We start from the raw sequence: 22,642 nt of genomic DNA on the forward strand, positions 1-22,642 counted from the left end.
GAGGATTTGCCCCCATGCCGTTGATATTTGGTTGGAGTGACAATCTCCCCTCATAAACGTGCCAGCCGAGGGTAAGAGCGTAGAAGGCCAGAGGGCAAAAAGAGAGTGGGCCACCTGCTTCTGTCACACTGTCAGGGTGAAGGGGGACGAGAGCAAATAGGGTGAAGTATGTGCGTGTGTGTGTGTGTGTGCGTAGGGTTTGGGGTGGAAATGTTGTGTAGGAGGGGGACAGGTGGCATGCCGGACAGCCCTGGCACAAGCCACCCCAGGATTTATCACTCAGCGACAGTCACGGCTAGGCAGGGGACAGATGTTTCTGTTTACCTCAGGGCGACGTCTGACTTGCTGAGCCTAGCGTTAGCCCAGCTAGCCTCCGCACACGGGGCCGAGCCTGAAAGGAAATGCAAGACAAGGAGAGAGAGAGAGAGAGAGAGAGAGAGGTAGGACGAGAAATAAAGAAAACAAGTAGAGGAAACTGGATGAGGTTAAGTATGTCCCTGAGGCAGACGGGCTAGTTATCTTCTTTCTTTTTTTTTTGCTCTCTCCTCTGTTGCATCCTTCGCCGAGGCACCTGAAACTCGTTTAGCCCCCGTGCGCCGTTGCGGGGGGCCGCGTAAATAAGCGATAATGGCGACTGACAATATGAGCCGTTTCCAAAGCGGTTCAACTGTACCCACTTTCATAAAGTGACAGAAAAAACAGGTTTGGTTTTTTTTTTCCTCAAAAAAGGGGACGGGGGGTAGTGCTGGTGCCTCTCTCCCACTCTCTTGACTCAACTGAAAATTGCTATAACAGTAATGTGACACACACACACACACACACACACACACACACACACACACACACACACACACACACACACATTTATCTCATGCTTGACTATGCACAAAAGATATAGGTCACACTGACAGATACTCGCTGCCGTGTCCTCGGTTAATAGGAAACCTTTTTCAAATACACACGGCGTTTTCTCTTTATTGTTATTTTAAAGGCCTTTTGTGTCGGCGTTGCGTTGCGTGCGCGCCGGCCGGCAGGGTAATCTGAGAGCCGTCAGAAGCTATAGCCGGAGCGGCACATCCCCCTGGGCAACAAGGAATGACCTTTAGGTTCAACCCTGAGTGAGGTCATGTTAATGTTGCCATAGCTACTATCGGAAGATTATCCAGTTGCCAGCATTACCTCAGCTGCCTGGCATGGTCGGGGTCAGAGAACAGGCTGTGACCTCCCCGTGGTGACCAAGCTCAACTGGGAGTAAAAACACCACAACTCTGACGACTGAGTGCGATGCATATCTCTCATGCACTACTTTTTCTTTTTTTTTCTTCTTTCCAGGAACGGTGCATGTCTCGCATGCACTGTTGGTGGGAAAAGGTCCTCGAATTAGGATCATATATATGCTGATTTACACCAGGAATTATTGGTTTGCTAAGTTTGACATGAATAGGACACCTGTATATCGTTAGTTAGGTTGTTTTTTGTGTGGTATATTGCAAGCTGAAGGTGAATTCACACACAATAGTTATACAAGTTTGCTTAAAAAGTTATTTGCACTATTTCAAGAGCCTGCATATGCTAGTAAGTACTACGCCATAGGGGCCGCAACGCGAGCAACCGTGCCAAAGGTGGATCCCTTTTTTTATTAAACGAGTTGTATAGAAGATACAATATTCAGTATTCAAATATATCTGTCAAACAACAAATACAAACAACAGAGTTGTTAATATAACCAACAATAAACCAGAAAAAAAGGGATCCCTGCAAAATGAAGACTCATATCTGTGACGTCATCAAGACGCGCTAACCACAGCAGTCCCAATAAGCAATTAACGAGTGACGGACAGAGACGCATATTGGATTTGAGCTTTTGCCAGCAAAACTGGTTCATTTAACGGTGGGACCCGCAACCAACCGGGACCAGAAAGTGTACCCACGCCCGACACATTCTCATCAAGCGAAACTTCAGCAGTATTTTCACTGACTTCCAAACCTCCCAGAGGTCCTGCCATGTGCTCCCAGCAGCAGTATGGAGCGATGTGCAAGAAACGCGAAAAACAACAAGCGTTTAACCTTTTTTTCTTTTCACTGAACCGTCCACTTTCTGGTCGAAGCATCTGGTCCTCACAGTTCTCATAAGAGGTACATCTGCAGGTGCGGGTGAAAGACACAGCTGTGCACAAACACACAAGCACAGACACACAAATATCAGCACCTTCCTTCACAAAAAGGTTAAAATAAAGTGTTGTTTCTCTTTATCCATATAGGTAGTGCAGTATAGTTTGCAGCTCAACAGGCAAAGATTGTTTTGTCAAGAATCTTTGCTCTCACAAATGCTTCCGTATTCTGACGCGAATAAACAACACACGAATAAACAGTTTAGGCTTTCAACATCACAACCTATTATCCACTTCCCAGCAGGGAAAATAAAAACCTGATTGGGAAGTCTGAATCCTTATCGGCTAGAGATGTTATGAAGCATGATGTATTGGACAAGGCTCTGAAATGTTAGTAACTGTCCAGCATCTATTTCTGGAGCAGCCTTTTCCTCCACTCTCATCCTGACACACCACAGTTAATAATGTTGTTCTGTTTACTAATTAGCAGAAATGCAAAGTGTCTTTGTCACCTGTGGACAGCCAAGAGGGCTAATTTGGGCCTTTCACTAATTGCCACGGTAACGAGCCTCCTGCGCCTCTGCTGGGGTAGGTGGCAGGGATGGCGAGAGGAGGATGGAAGGATGGAGGGACGGAGGGACGAAGACACAGCTCTTCTCACACATGGCTGAGGTGTGAAAGAACGCGGCAGGCCGACAGAACACAGCCTGGAGGAGTCCGGCAGCAGGGAGCGGGGACAGCCTGCACTGTGAAAAAGCCCAACACCAAGCTAGGGGGGGGGGGGGGGGAATCAACACTGGCCGGTCTTGGTCTCTCAGCATTGATGGGAAAATGCTTGCATGGGGTCGGATATGGTTTAATTTATCCATTCACTCGGGTACTCAAACTTTAGGTCTTGCGATTATTTGGCTTCTTTTTCCCTACCGTGAATGAGAACTGCCTTTGAGGTGTAGCTCAGTGGGCTAATTTCAAGATTTCGACTCACCGCAATCATCATTCCACTAATGACCAGAGCTGTCACTCTAAATGCAGTCCATACCTTTTCTATAGGCAGCTTACAACAGGTTTATTGGTCTATATGAACTGGAAATAACGACTTACCTACAAAATATGTTGTAACAAGGCCAAATAACCTATAAAACACAACGTCTGTTGTTTTGTTTTAGTTGAAACAGTCCCAAAGACCCAAAAGCTCTGCAGATGGAAAAAAAACTTAGATATTTGTTTTGAACTGGACAGCACAATATTTCTAATACACAACTCCAGTTGCAAAATCTTAGGTTATACTTCTGGGGCCGAATATTTTGCCAATCCGATCTACAATATGATCGTTGAATGCGGAATTCATCCTATTCCCTTGCTTTTCTGGCTTTCAGATTGAAACAACCCCCTCTCTCCATCTTTGCATCATTTGCAACTTTGACGGCGTTTCACTTTTTTTTTTCCTTGAGGGCAACCGATTTGGTTTTATACTTAACACATAGAAACTGCGCTGTGCTTATACAGACATTATTCTTTTTATTATTACTAATTAAAGAAAGAAAGAAAGAAGATCACTACTTTGTTTTAATACATTTTTGCGTGAAGCATTACACCCTGAAAGCTTTTGGGGGGCACCTTGTCTGTACGCAGCGTGTGTGTGTGTGCGTGCGCGCGCGTGTGCGTGCGTGCGTCTGTGTGTATGTGTGTGTGTGTGTGTGTGTGTGTGTGAGTATGAGAGAGAGAGAGGGAGAGAGAGGGAGAGCGAGCTAGAGAGAGAGCGAGCGAGCGTGTGTGTGTGTGTGCGTGGCCAGCGTGCGCGTGCGCGTGCGCGCGTCTGCGCTGCTGTTGCTGCCCTTTGATCCCTGCATTAGTGTTAGTTAGGGGCTCGGAGACACACTTGCACCGAGAGCAGCCATAGTCAAGACACGGCAACAACAACAGCAGCAGCGCCTCCTCCGCCTCCGTTCCCTGTTCCCGTTCCTCAACAATACACTTTAAAGCCGGAGGGAAGCCAGGTGCACGACCGAGTCCCTGCCATCACCGGTCTCAATGGGGGAGAACCTTTTTTCTTCTGATCCCTAAAAAAAAAAAAAAAAAAAAAATAAGGACGAGAATGTGATTTAAAAACGGGGGGAAAATGCCAAGGAGGAAGCAGGAGCAACCCAAGCGACTGCCTTCACGTAAGTCGTGTACTCGATTCGTGCGATTTGTGTAAGGGCTCTTCTCGTGTTTTGCGCAGTAGTTTAGGGTTAAAGAGGTGAAACAGACAAAAGACTCGGCAGTAGCTTATTTCTCTCTTTTTTTTGAGGTCCGAGCGAAGGCAGCCATGTTGTTGGCGATGGGTAACGTTAGCTAGCCAGCGAGTGCATAAATGATACGTGGCTTTATTAAAGAGTATAATCGATGAAGGTCCCGTCGCTGTTAAGGTTGCGGTCGGTTGGCATATGTGTCCGTTTGTCTGTGTGTGTGTATGTGTGTGTGTATGTGTGGTGTGTGTGTGTGTGTGTGTGTGTGTTTGTGTGTGTGTGTGTGAGAGAGAAAATAGCGTCCAAGCGTTTTGGCTCGTCGGTCCGATGGAGCTAGTCGCTTTCGGGGCAGAAAGGGGGAGGATCTGAAAATCTGGCCGCAATAAAATGAAGGGTCAGTCGGATCAGACGAGCCAGACTCGGGCTGCCCGTGCCCTGGCGTTCCTAGTTAGCAATGGCGCTATCTAGCAACGTCCGGCAACTTCCATTTCCCCGGTGATAAACGTCTAACTTTGCCTTTCGGTTTGCTCCAAATCAGGGAGCGAAGCGCTCTCTGCTTGTTCTGCCGTCGACTTTAAAAGTGAGGTTGCGGAGACATTGGGGGTTTTCTTTTAAAATGTATTATTATTGTGATTTAATGCAAAGGTATTTCTCTACCCCTCCCAGTTCAGCGGGGTCGTCTGCAACGAAGGCTGTGTCAAAGCCATGGTCGGTCACCTGAAGTTCACTGCTTCTTTTTCCCTTGCACCCCCCCCCACCACCCATCACCACCACCACCACCACCCCCCCCTTTGCAGCCATTCATTGCAGACAGACTGCGATCAATAGTACGATTAGAAAATGGAAAACGACAATCAGTTAATGTTCAGGATTTTTTTTCTTTTTAAGAGAGTACAATGCCACAGTAGCCGCACTAGTTTGCACGGGGAATGAAAAATAAATACGTCTCAAGTAGTAGATCTACTTTTTTGTTCGTTTGACCCAGCGTAGCTTGGACGTTCGTACGCTTTTATCGGTCCAGATAATGGAAAAACCTGCTGTGTCCTAGTCTGACCGCTAGAGGATTGCTTAAGGTGGATGTGTGCAAGAACAACGATTATTTAAGGAATCACCTCCTTGTGTCATTTTTTTTTTGCTGTTCAACAACTTTGTGCACAATTCACGCACAAACAAGCGGATTAATGATTTTATTTGTTTGGAAAATGCCACAAATATTTGGGTGACTAGTCTTAAATCAACGACGGCCCCAATACATTTATCTCATTGCACTATTATTCTTTTTTTTTAAAAATGTCAAACAATGCCAGCTGCTCAGCATAACCAGCTGCGAACCAAAGCCTTCTTCGTCAAGTTTGCACCCACATCCGAAGTGAGAGGGTAGGGTGTCTGTATTTGTTGCTCTTTCGCATTTTTTGATTGACTTTATCGGAACATATTTTGCATTTAAAGGAAAACATTATTCCATGTGGTGTTAAACAACACATGAGAAATAAGGGTTTTATCAATATCTGCTGATATGGCACTCAGGTGTTTGACCCGGGGTTGAACTTGGGAAATTGCAGCAGTTGGCTTGGAGGCATGGAGGTGGAGGCTGGTTGAAAGTGATCTCAGATTGTGTGTGTGTGTGTGTCTGTGTCTGTGTGTGTGTGTGCGGGATAGAGCAAGAGAGAGAGAGAGAGAGAGAGAGAGAGATATTTGTACAGTAAACCCTCACTCATATGCTACTAACAGAGTATTTTAGCCACTTTGTTGGACAACACAGATCAGGGTTGATCTCAGGATATGCTGCCATACACTCACTTTGCATCTGAAACTCCCAGTTCAAGTGCTCGTCCACTGGTGACTGCTTATAAGTGTGTGTCTGTGTCTGTGTGAAATGAGATGTAGAGACTAGTGTTTTTTACATGTATCTCATGGGTACGTTTTCCTGAGTTTCCCGTGTTTTATAGTGACACTAGGCTGTTAAACTTTTTTCTCCTCCTGTAAAACTGTGTCCAGTGGGTCCGTGTCCATTTTTAGTGTTTCAGCTTGTTATATTGGCTTTACAGATACTAGGACAAATAGCATACCTGTTTGTCATGCGAGAGAAGGCCTAGTCTTGGCTGGCTGGTGACTGACTCATGGTGTAAGAGTTTATGTCACGTAAGCCCGTTGATTAGTTACATGCTGAAGTAGTGTCTGAAAAAATAGCTTTATAATGATAGAAATGCAAAATGCTTAGTTTTAATTATGCCCATGTTAAAACCAAAATCTAATATGTAGGCTGAATTAATAAGATGGTGATTGTGATTCATTGTTATTGATAAGAGGTGTACAGAATGAATGTTAGATATAGGTCGACCAGTTAAAATGCATGAGGCTAGGTTTGCATAGCTTGTTTTGACCAATGAAGGTGTGTAGTTGAACTGCTCTGTAAAGGACCCTGTACCAAAAATACCCTTCACCCATCCACCTGAAATCGGGTGTCTCTGGGAAGACTCCCATCGTAAAGACCTGCCTCCTCCGTACGCTGGAATGAGCTATTTGAGCTAAAGCTATTTCTAAGTTCAAAGTTCTCCCCCATTCGGGCCAAAAACTGACACTGAGCGGTATGGATTTGTTAAAAAGCTCTTTTGGTCTGTTTGTAGCCTCCCACTCTAGAGTGGACGTATCATCTGGTTCTATTCGCTGTCAATCTGTATGTTTTCATTATTCAGCCAACACCACCTTGGTGGTTTGCCAGCCAACAAGCACAATATCGAGCTTCAAATCTCTTCATCTGTGGTGGGAAAAGGGCAAACTAATACACTGCCTTTAACACTAGAGGTGATTTATCTTAGCACAGACCCAGATGCATGGGCTGTGTAGACTAGTGTGTACTGCCTCCGTGAATTGTCTATGGCATGCCTTGATCACATAGACCCCATGAGCATACGTGAGCACAAATATGAGGAAGCACGCAGTTTGTGTGTATTTGTGTGTGTGTGTGTGTGTGTGTGTGTGTGTGTGTTGTGTTGCACAAGGCAGTGATGGAGGTCACAGTACAGTATGGCGCCCTCACTCTGACAAGTAAACATGACCTTTGGTGCCACAATGAAAACTGCCATTCTTTATGACCTTGGTGAGTATTGCTGTTTGTGTAGTTCTTTTGGCTTGTTACCAACTCTTAAAAGGAACACACTTTCATTACACACAGGAGTTTTATTCATATTTTGCTTGTGAATTGATTTCCGGAAAAAAAATATGCAGTTTTAGCTGTTAACTTGAGTTGTCAGGTCATTAAATAAGAGGGTAAGATACAGTGCTGTAATACAGTTCCAGCTCGTCTCTGTCTAGTACCTAAAAGGCCACTATTGTGTGGTGGAGAGCTAGGTTGGAGGTGATGTGTTTCTAAAACTGGGGGGTTGAGATGCGCTGCTGACTGTGACAGTTTTTTTAGTTTCTTCCCACTCATGTCAGACTACCTCAAAGTCTCCTGTACTACATCACCAATCAGGGTGGGGTTGCTGGTGCAGCAGGGACGAATATTGAAATCCGAGGAAGATGACGCAACTATTTTCATTTCTCATTGTAAGTCATCTAATGAAGTTGCCCAGTATTGAAATTATGTCTGGTGTCAACTGATAGGTTTCATCAGGCAGAAGAAAGCTCTTTGGATATGTCTGCGGCTCAGAAACATGATTTAGGGTTAAATTACACTTGAATGTAGGAAAACGATCAAAACGTAATCCCTCTCTTAGTCCATCTCAGTATTTCTTCACCAGTGCTCTTCATGTGCCATGAAAGTGTTGAGTATGATGAGTATGCTAAAATTCACATTGAGGGAGAATTTATCACAACGGGCAAAACCGGAGGTCTGATGGGAGGGACATTTGTCCTCTGCTCCTTCCTCCACTAGTTATATGCATTTTGAACGAAGGGATTTTCAGTCTTCCACACGGACTTCTGCTCCCACTCACCAGCAAATGGCCCACTGTGTCTGGGTGGCTCTCTACCTTACCGTAATGGCGGGTCACTGGCTCCCTTCCACTTGCTATGATTATAATGACCTTGGCGGGGCTGGGGCTTGAAAACATTGGATTAAGGGGAAAGGAAAATGAGGGGAGGTTTCCATTTCGTTCTTGGCATCAAATTTGTGGGGAATTTCTGCCAAGAACCCCCACTCCCCACCCCCCATCCGCCACGTCCCCCCCTCAAGTTGATGGGGCTTGGGTGCTCTCGCAGTGTCGGCCGAGTGGAGCTCAAGCGAATAATGATACACAGGCTTTCACTTAGAAATGAATCAGGGGAGGGGAAAGGTGGTGGATGCCTCTCAAGCCACACACCGACGTGGAGGGCATGGTAAACCCGTATTTGATGAGCATGAACATCCATGGTTTTGACAGAGACTTGAACAGATTGTAGTTGGAAATGCTAAGGCTGACACAAATGAAAAATTTCAGTTGGGTAAGTTTTGCTGGACCTGGTTTCAAAGAGATGGCCAAGCCTCAAGATTCTCATTGACAGATTATCCTGTTACTTGCTCTGTTAAACTGATAAGATGGCCACCGGGCAGGATGATTGTTTGCTCATCAGTAGTAGCAGGTTTTAACAAAATTGGTCTGTAAATGCTTATTGTCAATAGTAAAGGCTCTCACTGAGCCTATCTCGACTGACCTGAACTAGGCTGTTATATGGAATGAGTCTCAAAATCTGTAGCGTGTGCATAATTTGTTTCTTGGTGCTGTTTTCCTGACACCTGCCCAGTAGCCGCTCTCATTTAGTTGCCTACTTACCTATTTAATTATTTACCCTCTATTTGACCACATTTGACTGAACACAATGCGGAGCCCTACTTCATATTCATGCGGTTAAAGAAAGTGACATCTTGCAGAGACCCTGTACAACCAGTCCTCTCCTCTTCAGAGACTGAGCAGCCTAGGTTTCCTTGCTCAATGAAAGAGCTGTTGAGGGAGGAGAGCGCATTGCTCACTCTCCCCCCTCCCGTCCCCCTCCCATCCCAATCTGCCAGCCAACGCAGGGACTTGAACTGGCAGCTGGCCCGTCATAAACCCATTTTTCTTACCTTTTAAGATTACCACAGTCACCAAAGAAATTCCTCACAGCTCACCAGAAAAGGTGTATTATAATAATATCTGTATTTTTTAATGACCTTCCCTCAGACACGACACCATTACTCCACACAAATGACAGGTCTTTGCAAACGGTCAATAAGGATTATATTCTCAAGGTATCGGCTCAAAAGGAGTCTGAGAAATTTGTTAGGGGAACTGGGCTGAAGATGCTCAGCTACACCTGTTCATTAATTTGCCTCAAAAAATAAGATTGTCTGCATGGAAAGCACAAAGAAAATAAAAAGAAGTTTTCATTTGATTTTTTTTAATCTGTTTTGCTTGTTTCCAGAGGTAGGTAGTGAGCCTGCTGCACAGCTGCTAAAAAGTGTAATGCGGTGTGCTAGTTTTGTGACTTTGCTCAAGAAAACTAGCAACGAAGCTACTCTGTCCAGCCCAACAAAATCCTAGTTATCTAAGTCATGAATTAACAACATGCAATTACGATTGTTCAGCCTACATGATGCTTAGTATGTCTGACAGACAAGGGTTTCATTTGCTATTGTTTTGTTAGTAAGACTAGTTTTATTAAGATGCATTTGAAAAAAACAACACATGGCTGCAATTAACATAGTCTGTTTGTCTCCTGTTTGTGCTTTGACTTGTCTGCCAAACATCTTTGCAGGGTTTTGGTACTCTAGGCTACATAGAAGTAAACTTCACACGCTAACACTTGGGGATGCACCGGTGCTGGTACTGGTATCAGATATTGGGCTGATAACCAGTCTAAAATGCAGTATCGGTATCTGACATACCCAGTGACTAAAATCCAGTACCAAAAGCCACGCATAACACGTCGTAAATAAAAGCAACATGGCTTTATTTACAGCCCTTTTTTTGGCACATGGAAACCTGTGTCTTGTATGACCAAAGACATGTAGGTCGGGTGAATCAGCCATACTAAATTGTCCCTAGGTGTGAATGTGTCAGCCCTGTGATGGACTGGCAGCCTGTCCAGGGTGTCTCCCCGCCTGCCACCCAATGACTGCTGGGATAGGCTCCAGCATCCCACAACCCAAATTCGGATAAGGCACGGATGGATGGATGGAAACCTGTATTTCGTCAGTGGTGTATTGCAACTATTTTGTCCATTGACTGCAAACTAACGATCTAAGTCTTAACTGTTCAGCAAAAGTAATGGATGTGATCGGTAGTCTGTATCGGCCAATACTTTGAGAATTTGTACTTGGAATCGCTATTGGCAGTGAAAAAGTGAGATCTTTGCATCCCTACCCCTCCATTCATTCTGTGGTCCACTTGAAGTATAGTGCCAGAGTTACTGACTTCAGTCTTGGTGCATCAACAAACACCCATTGTGGTGTTGGGGTGCAGCGTTGACTTGCAGAATGGTCGTCACAGCTCTAGGAAAAATAGAACAGAAATCTATTTTGCTGTTGATGGACCAAAGTCAGGGTTTGGTTGGCTTTTCTCAGGTCGACAAGGGAGTTAGTTGATGGCTGGAAAGTTGGCTGACTTGTCAGCTCGATCGGCTCAGTAGAAAGAATGGACTTGGGGTGACCGGTCTGACCGCGGTGTGAATGGAGGGTAAGGCAAAACTAGGTTTTTGAGGATAGAAATATCAAACTTTTTAAGGGTATGGTACAAATCTGAAGTAAAATTGTCAAATGGCTAAATCTCATTTGAAATTAAAATTTCTAGCACTCAGTCACAAATTATTTTTGATACCCCACATGTGGATATGTTGAAATCCAGTCTTGAAAGATATTAATTACGACAAAGCACCACTTCTAAGTGGTTTTTCATCTGTAGCTCCTGGAATCAGGCAGCGGCATAGTTGTCCTCCACTGGAGATTAAAAAATGCCCTCAATACTTATTACAGTACCTGCATGTCTGCCTGGTCTCAATCAGAACCCCCTCTGTGTGGAATGGAAGTACCTCAGCCTTGGTAACGATTTTCCCTGTGTTGACAAGTCACAACATGGAGATCTACAGCTCGGAGAGCAGCCCTTTGGCTACACAGAGCTCCGCTTGCACTGAGTAATAGCAATCTCTCAGGAGTAGCAGGCTTTCAGCTGGCAGCAGTTCATACGAAACAGCTCGCCGGTGCAGCTGGGAAAGACGAGCAGAGTAGAGAAGGAGAGAGAGCGAGCTTGTGGTGGTGGTAGCGGTGGCGATGAAGGGAGGGAGGAAATGGAGAGGAAGAGCTGTTAAGAGCTTTGGGCGGTTTCTCTGTTGTTGTACCACACAAGTGCACCGAGGGCCCTGCAGGACAGGCCTTTAACAGGCATGGAGAGCATGAGAGAAGAGGAGGAGGAGGTGGACTGAGAAGCTGAAGTCGACCGGTCGTGCCAGACGCCCGCTCTAAACAGGAAGGTGATTTAATGGGCTCTGTCTCAAATTTTGACTCTTAAATGAAAATAAAAGAGAGCGATGGAAATGAAATTGTTGAGAATTGCAGAACTCGTTGAATTGTCTCTGTAGATAGACCATCACCTGTGGGCATTGGAAAAAAAAGATTTGAACTGAGGGAACATATCTAAGTAATGAATTCAGTTGGGGGAAATATTTGGATACATGTCTGGCCATTTCTTTATTTTTTCAGTGGCAGTTCACTGTAATTTATTGATGTATAATAATGTTGCAAGGGGGCTTGGAATGGCTCATGGCCAACATGTTGATCTTTGTCACCCTCAATGAATGCACTCAGCACCTCGCAGTGCTACAAATGACTTCACTTCCTGTGTGGTTAAAGAGGGCAGCAGGCCTCTTATACCAATACACACACACACACACACACTGAAGCACAGACTGGGCTTTATTAGCCTTTGGTGCACTGGCCAGGCAACACCCCATCTTGAGCTGCTGTGGGACTATTTCCACAGTGAATGTTCACGCAGTCAGGAGCCAGGGACAGGCTAACGTGTTTAACTAGCTGGGCAGCGTGTAAGCTTTTTGTGACATGGGATCAGTTTTATAGTCCTGGAGATTAAAAAGTGTATTGAAAAAAAAAAGTGCTCTCAGACACAGAACGGTTGGACCACAAGGCACTGACAGCTCTCTAGGGAAACAATATATCACCTCCAAAAAGAGATTGCATGTGCTTGGCCGTGAGACAAGAAATCCAAAGAAGTTAATATCACTGATGTGAAGTCATCTCTGTGAGAGTTTTTGTCAATGCGACGTGGATTTATGTATGATACAGAAAACAGGTGAATGGTTGACCCTGAGTCTTCTACCTACATTTAAGAGTAGGCGTTGCCTTTGGCACAGTAAAAGGTCTTTGCCTATTAAAAGATGCTACAAAAGATGCAGAAGTTCAGATTTCAGCCTTTTGGTTTCTTTAAAACAAGAGCATAAGGTCACATGATTTTTGTCCTCGTGATGCTAATGAGATTATTTCAATGCTGCACAATTTATTCTGGGAAGGCCTCATGTAGCCTTAGATGCCCTAAGACCTTTCTATAGTCTGTAGAGTCTATCACTGAAGACAAAGTAGAGACATAGCAGGCTTTAAAAATATCTAAGGTAAGTCTTAGGATGAAAACTGAAATAGCAATATTCAGTCCCTGATTGCCTATGTGTTACCTCTACCCATAAACTCCTGCTTTGAATGAAGGCCATGTTCATTGAGATGGACAAGTCATTAATCCCTCATATTCTACAGGGGAGTGGTCAGTGGCAGATGTACTTGCACTTCCTCCAGAAGGTTTTCCAGATTAGTGCAAATCCCACCTCCGCTTAGAAAAATAATAATTTAAAAACCTAATTTTGCACGCACAGCAAGACTTTGTACTGGCTGAAGACGGCCATCCCTCCTCTCAGTCTCATTCTCCCCGACTCCGCTTCTATTTTTCCACCTTTTGGTTCTTGGAGCTTAGCTCCTTGTTGATTTGGATGGGGCAGTGTAATTGTTTGGAATCTGTGTTCTGTCATTTGCATGTAGCAAGCAGCCCCCTTTCCACTTCCACCTTGTTGTACCTGGCAGCCAGAAATGTGATCATCAGAGGAGTACACACAAGAACATGACCTATCCATGGCTTTTAAAGGGTAATTCTGGTATTTTTAAACTCGGGCCCTATTTTTCCATCATTTGGGGTCTAAATGACTAATGGGGACAAAAATTTTTTAGAACTGGTCCAGTATTGAGCAAGAACGCTTCAGCTGGCAGCCGCGAAACGGGCTGCAGTGTAATCCGTGGGGGCAAGTGCACCCGACAAAGTACGTCCACTAAAAGTGCTTGTTTTTGCTACTGACAGGCTTAGATTGTTATTTTAAGTGTCTGACAACATTATAGAAAGGATCCCTACAGAGATGCAGAGAAACGTTTCATCATTCATCTAAGTGACTTCGTCAGTCTCAGCTGACTGCCGGTATCCCTGACCTTATAAACAGCACAGTTGCATAACGACCAAAACCAGCACAGTTCGGCAATCTGTTTATGCAATTTGTATATGAAACTCATCGCCAGTTTTGGTCGTTATGCAGCTGTGCTGTCAGTAAGGTTGGTGATACCTGCAGCTGAAACTGAGTGAGGAAACGTTTCTCCCACTGAACTTTGTGTCCAGAGGAACTGATTCAACTTTCTGGGACATCAGGTCTGCAGTGACCATTTTGACCGAGATGACTGCTGCCTGCCAAAGAGGCTGGTTAACACTCCTCTGCCTGCCCCCCCCCCCACCACCACCCTCTCTTCAATTTCTAGGGGCTCTTCATCCATATATTCTGGCTCAAATAAATACGAGCAATCATTAAATTCAAATGCCTCATCCACATTGTTACAATCAGCTAAATATTCAGCCATGACTTTGGAAATAAATTATTGCTAGCAGTTCCTCTATGTCCTAGGCTGCGCTCCCTCAAATGAGTGGTGAGCTCTGATAAGATTCGTCATGACGTCTTCTTTTGTAAACGTCCGAAACCACACCTCTGCACGCAAATGGTAGCAGCAGTGAAAGGGGTGTTACAACAGAGACCGGAAGAAGCAAAACATAAAGAAAAAGATCTATCGCTGTAGGGATCCTTTCCATAATGTTGTCAAACACTTATAATTATCAATCTGAGCCTGTCAGTAGCAAAAACAAGCCCTTTTTATTTGATGTACTTTGACAGGGCGCACTTGCCCCCACGGATTACACCGCAGTCCGTTTCGCGGCTGCCGGCTGAAGCGTTCTTGCTCAATGCTGAACCAATTCCAAAAAATTTTTTTTGTCCCTATTAGACCCCGAATGACGGAAAAATAGGACTCAGGTTTAAAAATACCGGAATTAGCCTTTAAGTGATGGTTGTCATAGTAATCATTATGCCACTAAACAGACTCAGCGGGTGAGGGATGGCTTTGAATGCGGCAGCCTGGGGTCACAACCTGGTTATGACAAAACAGATAGACCCATGAAGGCTGCTTACAGCAAACTGACTGCACAAAGTAAATGGCAGCATACATCGCATGTCAGGTTCATATAGATTTAAGGTCGAAATTTAGCCTTCCTTGGGCAATGCGTCTTCTCTCCACCTTGAAGAAAGGAAGGCAGATATTGGTGTGACAGAGAGGGAAAGAGCAGCATGGGGTGAACAATGCCTCTCATTCCCATCAGCTGCCCTGGCCAGCATTTAACATGGAGATTGGAAACGGAATAAGCTCTCCCCCCATCCTCCCTGGACCTGCATGTAAATGAGGTTAGCGGTTAGCGTTTCCTGCTGTGCCATGGCAATTCTTCTCTCCCTCTCTTTCTCTCTCCCTCCCCCTCTTTCTCCTTTTTTTATAGTGGCCTGAAACTGCTCCTGTATTCCTGGGGAAGGGAGCAGGACCAATCCTGATTAGTGACCTGTCCTAACTGACAGACTAAAATCCAAGCAGGCACTGCCTTCAGCGCCTCTGCCAAATTGCAGTCAACCCAATACTGCCATAAAAAGCCCCACCTCTCACCCTCACCCCGCTCCCACCATTTTACAGATTCTCTCCTACTTTCTCCTTGCCCACTTTTCTTCTCAATGCTCCACTGCAAATAAACAGTGTCTTTTGCCCCTCTGCTATACTTGTGCTACCATTTACATATTTGCACCTATAGAATTTCTATTTCTTATGCCCCTTGTGCCTTAGCTTAGCTCATCTCTTGATTGACGAGTTTATTTAAAGCTGCTGAATGAGCCTTTGCCAGTTGGGCAATTTACAAACAATGCATGGATGCTGTACACACACTCCTACCTTATTTACCCTCCTACTCTTGCTTGTCTCCCACAGAAACAAAATCAGCTCTCAGCTTTAGTAAGCCAGGAAAGCTATGCAGCAGAGTGATAGCTTCTTCAATTCAAAGAATGCACTGTCTTGTGAAGAATGATGATTTGACATCTAGCTTACTCCTCAGTGAATGAGGTTACTTTGTCAGCTTGAAATGGAAATGTGTGGGATTCTACCAGAATTTCACGTGGCATAATTGTTTTAAAGACACCATTAAATTGGTTATCTGAGCTCAGTTCATGACATGTTACTCTGGGGGGGGGGGGGTGCAGGATGGAGTTTCGAGAGTTGAACAGTGGTATAGTTAGAGTACAGAATGGTTGCCAAATGCTCACTGACAGCAGTTGATTTCACAGTACTTGAGATGAGGAAAATAAAAATAATACAGCAATGAAATGTGATTCAAGTAATTGCATGATACTTGGTGTACTGAACTGGGATTACTGTCTTTCTTGAATTTGCTATAACACTGAATGGTTGAAAACACAGACTAATAGAGACTAGCATATGTGACACTGACAGTGAATCCTCAATACAGTATCTTGAGTTGTCTACTTCACTCAATATGCTGCATCTCTTTGTGCAATTAAGGAAAGATTTCTTCACTGAACATTTACAGGGAATTTTTTTTCTGACTTGTAAATGCATTAGGAACGATTATATTAGAGGGACAGCTCAGGTTGGACGGTTCGGAGACAAAGCAAGAGAGGAAAGATTGAGATGGGTTGGACGTGTGGAGGAGAGATGCTGGGTATATTAGGAGAAGGATGCTGAATATGGAGCTGTCAGGGAAGAGGAAAAGAGGAAGGCCAAAGAGGAGGTTTATAGATGTGGTTAGGGAGGACATGCAGGTGGCTGGTGTGACAGAGGAAGATGCAGAAGACAGGAAGAAATGGAAACGGGTGATCCGCTGTTGCGACCCCTAACGGGAGCAGCAGCGGTAGTAGTAGTGACTCGTAAATGCAAATATTTCAGGGGCACAATTTTTGTGAACTTTGGGCAAACATAAACCCTCAGGAAAAACATTTTAGAAATTATTGGAAACAACATTTACAGTTAAAATGAAACCCTTTTTCCCCCACTTTGTCCATTGTCCTTGTTTCACCGCGGGGAAATGCCACACATCTAAGTTTCTCTTGTTACAAAGGACAGCCCGATCAGTATCTGTAAGCATGACTAGCTCTGCACCAAACCTAGAGGCAATCAAATGAAATACAATAGTGCTATGGTTGCAAAATGTACCTTACCATAGCTTGTTAGAACAATATCGCATTATAATGTGACGGCGTTACTGTCAGAGTTTTTTTTCTTTTTCTAAATTCACTGCTTAGCTGTACATTGTTGCTCCATAAGAGAATGAGATCTTCTTTTCACTTGGCAATGATCTACTGATCTACCAGTGCCAGTTAAGCAGACTCGCTAAAAAGCAAATTTGATCATTGCCACAACTAACATTAATGTTAATCGAGTTTACCTAGCTGGCTAGATGGCAGCAGTGGTGTTATATTAGTTAGCCTTCATAATCAACTGCAATGTCTTGTGCACATTTTGATTTATTTTATTTTTATTTTTTTGTAGCCAAATTCTCAGAGGCTTCGATTAAAATGGAATGAAATAGTTCAGAAATAATTTTTATGGCATCTAGAGATTAGATTAACATTTACGAATGTTTTTAAGATTGTGTGTTTTTGTCTTCATAATCAAAATAAGTAATGTAAGTACTGCAGCTGTGCACACAAAATTCCAAGCCAATGATTTCTCCATGTGGGCCAATAGCTGTCAAAAGTTAGTGGCGCAGTGGGCCACTGCAAAAAGTGCCTTTTCTGCTAAGTGCTGGTATATGTATATGTTTATGCATGTGTTGTATGCATATTTGATTTAGAAGGTTGACGTGTTTGTTGATTCGCTTTGGATGAGACAGATGAATGCATTTTCCCCAAGCCTTTGTACCCAAATGGCCTTAGCAATTCTACTTGTGTTATGGTATTAAAATAGGACTTTTTCTCAATTATTTCAATACAGCTGTGACTGAAAAACATCCTGTGGCAAACCCTGTACCACAACCAGGGTTCTCCGGCACATGGACACAGACAAAGATGGTATTTGAGGGCGCAACAGCCTGTTTATTAAAAACAAATGGTAAACACCTGGGATTAAAACAGTTAAAGTCTAAAACCAGATGCCTTGCAGAGTCTTGTGATGGGGAGAGAGCTATGCGGGTCGATGTCCCTGCAGCTTCAAGCTCACCCCTAGTCCTTGGTGGGTCTTGGTTTGGGGCATGGATGCTATTTAATCTGCCATGAGTTGATAGTTGGGCCACACCCCACTCTGTCACACTTACATTTTGTATTTTTAATGTCAGAAGTCATGATTACTCCTAAGTGTTTTGTTAACGATTAGCCTTGTCAATAATTGATTGGTAACACCAGTGACAATCGATCAAGGAAATTTCTTCAAATTTGCCATGTGTGCGCGTGTGTGTGTGTATGTAAATGTATACACGTACATCTACATATGTTTATGTGTGTGTCTGTGTGTGTAAGACAGTTTGGGTCTGTTTCATACATTGGTCCTTGTAACACAAAATCATAAGATAAAGATAGAAATGGAATTATGTTGTTTTCCAGCTTAAACACAGCTTTCGTGTTGTATCTCCTTCTGCAAAGATACAATGGACCCACTGCTCTACCCATCTTGCAGTTTAGTTTCATAGCTTTGATGACACATCTGAGATTATGAACATGTACAGATTTTTTAAAACACGAGTTGCTAAAAATGGAAGGGAAAAATAAACCAGGGGGTAAAGGGCGCTCCATCTGCGGTGAGGAATTTCAGAGGTCTGGGGCTCTGAGTCGTCTCATTCTCTTCCAAGAACACTTCTCCTTCCTGTTTCACCTCTGGCTTGCTGCCCAAAGTACCCACAAACCACGGAGGCCAAGGCTGAAAATACACAGATGGTAATTTGCACTACATTTCAATACAACTCAGCCACCATTATATATAGCCCTGCTGCCTGAACCTTGGTCCATACGGCGAGTGTCGCCTTACCTCAGATTTCAGCAAAACGGCGAGGTTTTAGTGTTATCTTTGTCAAAGGCTGCAGGTTGGTTGTAGAGATATGCAAGAGTGAAAAGTTTGAAGTTAAGTCATTTTGGCTTGATGAGATTTGCTTATGTTTATAACTGGGGGTGATGAGCTCAGTGATCCCCAGACAGTAGGAAATACCAATGGGTTGATGCGGGTCAAATGGCTCAGCCGGCATTCACCTCAGACAAAAAAGGATAATGAAGTCGCAGGAATTGGAGATGCACATTACCTTTTTGAATCTTAGAAGCAGAGTCTGTTGGCTCATTAAAATAAAAAAAAATAAAAAATTGCTACCACCAAATTGCATGAGGCACCAGTACTCTGGCAGTAAGAAAACAAGTTGTATATTAGGGTTTTCATAAGGTCCTTTGTCGGGTTTCATCGGCTTCAGGAGTAAAACATTAAAAGTTTGCTTAATCGACAGATTCCTCCTCCAAAACAGGGGGACAGATAGACGGATTTAATTTACGTCCGCCAGTTCATCTGGCACATTATTTTTACAGGATCTGTACTTTTTTGTTCTTTTTAAACCCCCCCCCTTCCCCCATCCTATTCCTGCAAAGGAAGAGAACTGGAAAGAAGGAGAGGGGATACACAGACATGGAGAGAGAGCGTGCCGTGTGGAGTGATCAAGTGAGGGATCACGAAAGAGAGAAGGGGAGAGATCCTGATCCGACGTGTCCCAATTAATGGAATTACCTTCCTCCTCGGGAGAACTGTTGGTCATTTGCAGAGATGTGAGCCTTCGGTGATGCGTCTCTCCCACCATATTGTTCAGTGAGCACTAATAAGGCAGCCTTGACCGCCGGGCATGCTCATTAGCATAGCCCGCGGCCGTGGCAACCCCCGCCAGGGCCTAGCTGGACACTTAATTACTGCCGTGGCTTCTTCCCCACCGCATCCACACTCACTCCGTTTCTTCCTGCTTTCTCAGCCCTCTGCCCTCCCCCCTGTAACCCCACCCACAACACACACACACACACAAAGTCCAAGTAGGGAGGTTGTAGATATATTCAGTTCATGTGCGATATGGGTACTGTTGCGTTACTCTCATAATGTGTTGTTAATCTTTACAGTTGTGAGATATTTTACGGTTGACAATCATTAGTACAGTTATTAGTGATTCCCTGACCATCTCAACCGCTGCTGCTTTTCATTAATATTATTCCAACTGTTGTGACCTCTCTCTCTCTCTCTCTCTCTCTCTCTCTGTCTCGCTCTCTCTCTCTTGCTCTCTCTCTCTCTCGTTGCTGTATTAGCTGATGGGGATGATTCTCCTTTAGACATAAGCATATTATAGATGCAATGTCCAGGCAGCTTAATCGGCTAATGGCCTCTTCCTTTCTTCTACCCTGCGGAAGCAGCATCCATTCATCCATCCGTCTGTCCATGCATCCATCCCTGTGCAGACCTTAGGGTTGGTAAGGCCAATTTTCATGCCTGGCTAAGTCAGTGAATGATTTGTGTGTGTGTGTGTGTGTGTGTGTGTGTGTGTGTGTGTGTGTGTGTGTGTGTGTGTGTGTGTGTGTGTGTGTGTGTGTGTGCGCGTGCGAATATGTGGTCAGAAGCCTCACGCAAGTCATGTGGTGGGTGACCTGTGGATCAAACTTTAGTACCTCACCCCGCTCTCCCTCCTGTAACTCCCACCCTTCTTCTGACCAGGGCTCATTGTGTGTGGCAAGGCTAGATGAAATCAGGCTGACTTGAAACTGGACCCCAGCAAAACACGAATTTGCTGCATTCATGCACCTTTCTGCGCACACACACACACACACACACGTCCACAAATCCACTCGCCACCGGCTCTAGAAGCTATGGATAAAGTAACCCTGCCAACTTCACAATGGAGATTGTCGACAGCACTGTATGGTGAAGCGATGAACAAGCAGGCTACCTGTGATTTCCAGCTGTTATAAGCTTTATTCTCAGGCTGTGGGCTCCCTGTCTCAAAATGTTGCGGGTATGATCTTCTGACAGGTCATCACAGCACATGGATTTCCTAGTGCTCGAAGTTCTAGAGGTACTCCATCTCAGAACCCAGTTCTTATAATTGTGCAGAGAAAATCTGCGATTAACTTGGAAAGTGAAATATTTCAGTTGGTCTTGCATGCTGTAGGCCTCCTTTTTCCATATTCTTTGTTCTGTATTCTCTTTCGCTCCTATTCTTAATTGCTCTTTTTGTCTTTAATGTGGTGGCTCTATATATCTTTGTGTGTCCCAGAGAGAGAATCCCAAGTCGCTGCACCACTGAATCACTCGCCTGTGAGTGATAACAGCTCTGGACTGCTGAGCACCCTGCAGCTGTTTGTTTCAACATGCAAGTCATCCCCGCCATTACACCACTAAATGGTTCCCTTTCAGTGGCAGACGCTTGCCGCCTCAGCCCGTATCTCCCTGCCTCCATCACTGAGGGGCTGAAGTCGCTGTCGCCTAGCCAGCCGCTGTACTGGAGGCAAGGCAGTTGTATGTGTGTCACAGGGAGGGGGGGAAACCGTGTGCAGCATGAGGGGGTAGTACTGGGGTTGCGGGTTGCTTTTAAATACATTCTTAGTTGTGTAATTGTAGTTAAACGCTGATGTGCATACATTTAATTGTTCCTGCCTGTATATTTAGTGGGCACAGAGAAGTGATCACGAATTGGGAGCTTTGACAGAGCCCTCTAGGAGCCTGGGCTCGGGACTTTGACCTTGGAAAATGTCATCCTACCCGCATGGTTGGCTTGCTTATGTCACACAAAGCCATGGTAGTGGGGCACATCAGGGCACTGTAGCATTCCACCATTAGCCAGGCGGTGTAGTGTTGCTTTCAACTACCCACCCCCAAGGTTTAAGAATGGGCCTAGGAAACAAGAGAGTTCAGTCTCGGAGCTGAGACCTCGGATCAGCAATCCTGTCATTTCTCTCTAACCACATTACGGTCATTAGAGACCCCCGCTGCTTTCTGCATGGCAGACTGAAACGGTTCAACCCCTCACTTGCTCTTTCACCTTCCTTCACCTGCTCTTTCTCCCACACCTTCGTTGCTGTCAACCCTACTCAGGTGACAATTCTTCAAGGATGCAAAATTGGTGTGTCACAGTCTGATGTTCTTTTATCACCTCAAATACAACTGAAGAGTCTTGATGATCGGTAATGTACGCCATGCACTCTTATCGGTGTAAAATACCTCGCATAGTCAAGATGCCGTGTATTAGACATGGGTGTTTGAATGTATGAAGGAATGTCTGTAAGCAAGTGTTATTGCATTATCCATGAGCGACAGATGATATTAAGTTGTTGGCAAGTGGGCAGGCCCTGTTTGATATCTTTTGTGGTAGGAGTGCAATGGTCAGAGCGCCTCATGGTTGTGTTCACCTTCATGAACCGTGGTCACTGGCCAGATGTCAACTCTAATGATCCCTTAAGGTCACTGGTCTCAGGTTGCCCGGCAATGGCTTTACTTTTGCCTATAAACACCAGGTTTTTGTCAGGGTCATCCGGGTGAAGACATCTCGTGTGTGTGTGTGTGTGTGTGTGTGTGTGTGTGTGTGTGTGTGTGTGTGTGTGTGTGTGTGTGTGTGTGTGTGTGTGTGTGTGTGTGTGTGTGTGTGTGTGTGTGTGTGTGTGTGTGTGTGTGTGTGTGTGTGTGTGTGTGTGTGTGTTGAGAGATAGAGAGAGAATAAGAGAGGGGCAGCAGTTTTAAATAATTCTTTCATTGCCTGACAGTTTCGAAACTGGATGTTTGCCCTATTTGTCCTGTGAATTTCATCTAGTTCATATACATGGAAGTTTTGTTTTGTTGAGGATTTGTTAAGTAACCCAGAGAAAAGAAAAAAAAATTCACTTTTGACATTTCCTTTTTGCCGAGGCTTGGTGCTTTTGACATTCTTATGCAGGTTTGTTAATATGTATCAGGAATATCCACTTCTCTTTGTTCGCCCTTGTCTGGCA

General features: G+C 44.5%; 1 protein-coding gene across 1 annotated transcript in view; it reads left to right on the forward strand.

The window, feature by feature from the left end:
* Nucleotides 1-5,639: 5,639 nt before the first annotated feature.
* Nucleotides 5,640-22,642, forward strand: part of znf827 (zinc finger protein 827) — a 73,493-nt gene continuing 56,490 nt past the window's right edge. Inside the window, 2 exon segments of the mRNA XM_056279769.1 lie at nucleotides 5,640-5,708; nucleotides 18,499-18,583. Coding sequence (XP_056135744.1) covers nucleotides 5,640-5,708; nucleotides 18,499-18,583 — 154 coding nt within the window.

The sequence above is a fragment of the Lampris incognitus genome, chromosome 5 (assembly GCF_029633865.1).
Source record: "Lampris incognitus isolate fLamInc1 chromosome 5, fLamInc1.hap2, whole genome shotgun sequence".
NCBI classification, from domain to species: domain Eukaryota; kingdom Metazoa; phylum Chordata; class Actinopteri; order Lampriformes; family Lampridae; genus Lampris; species Lampris incognitus.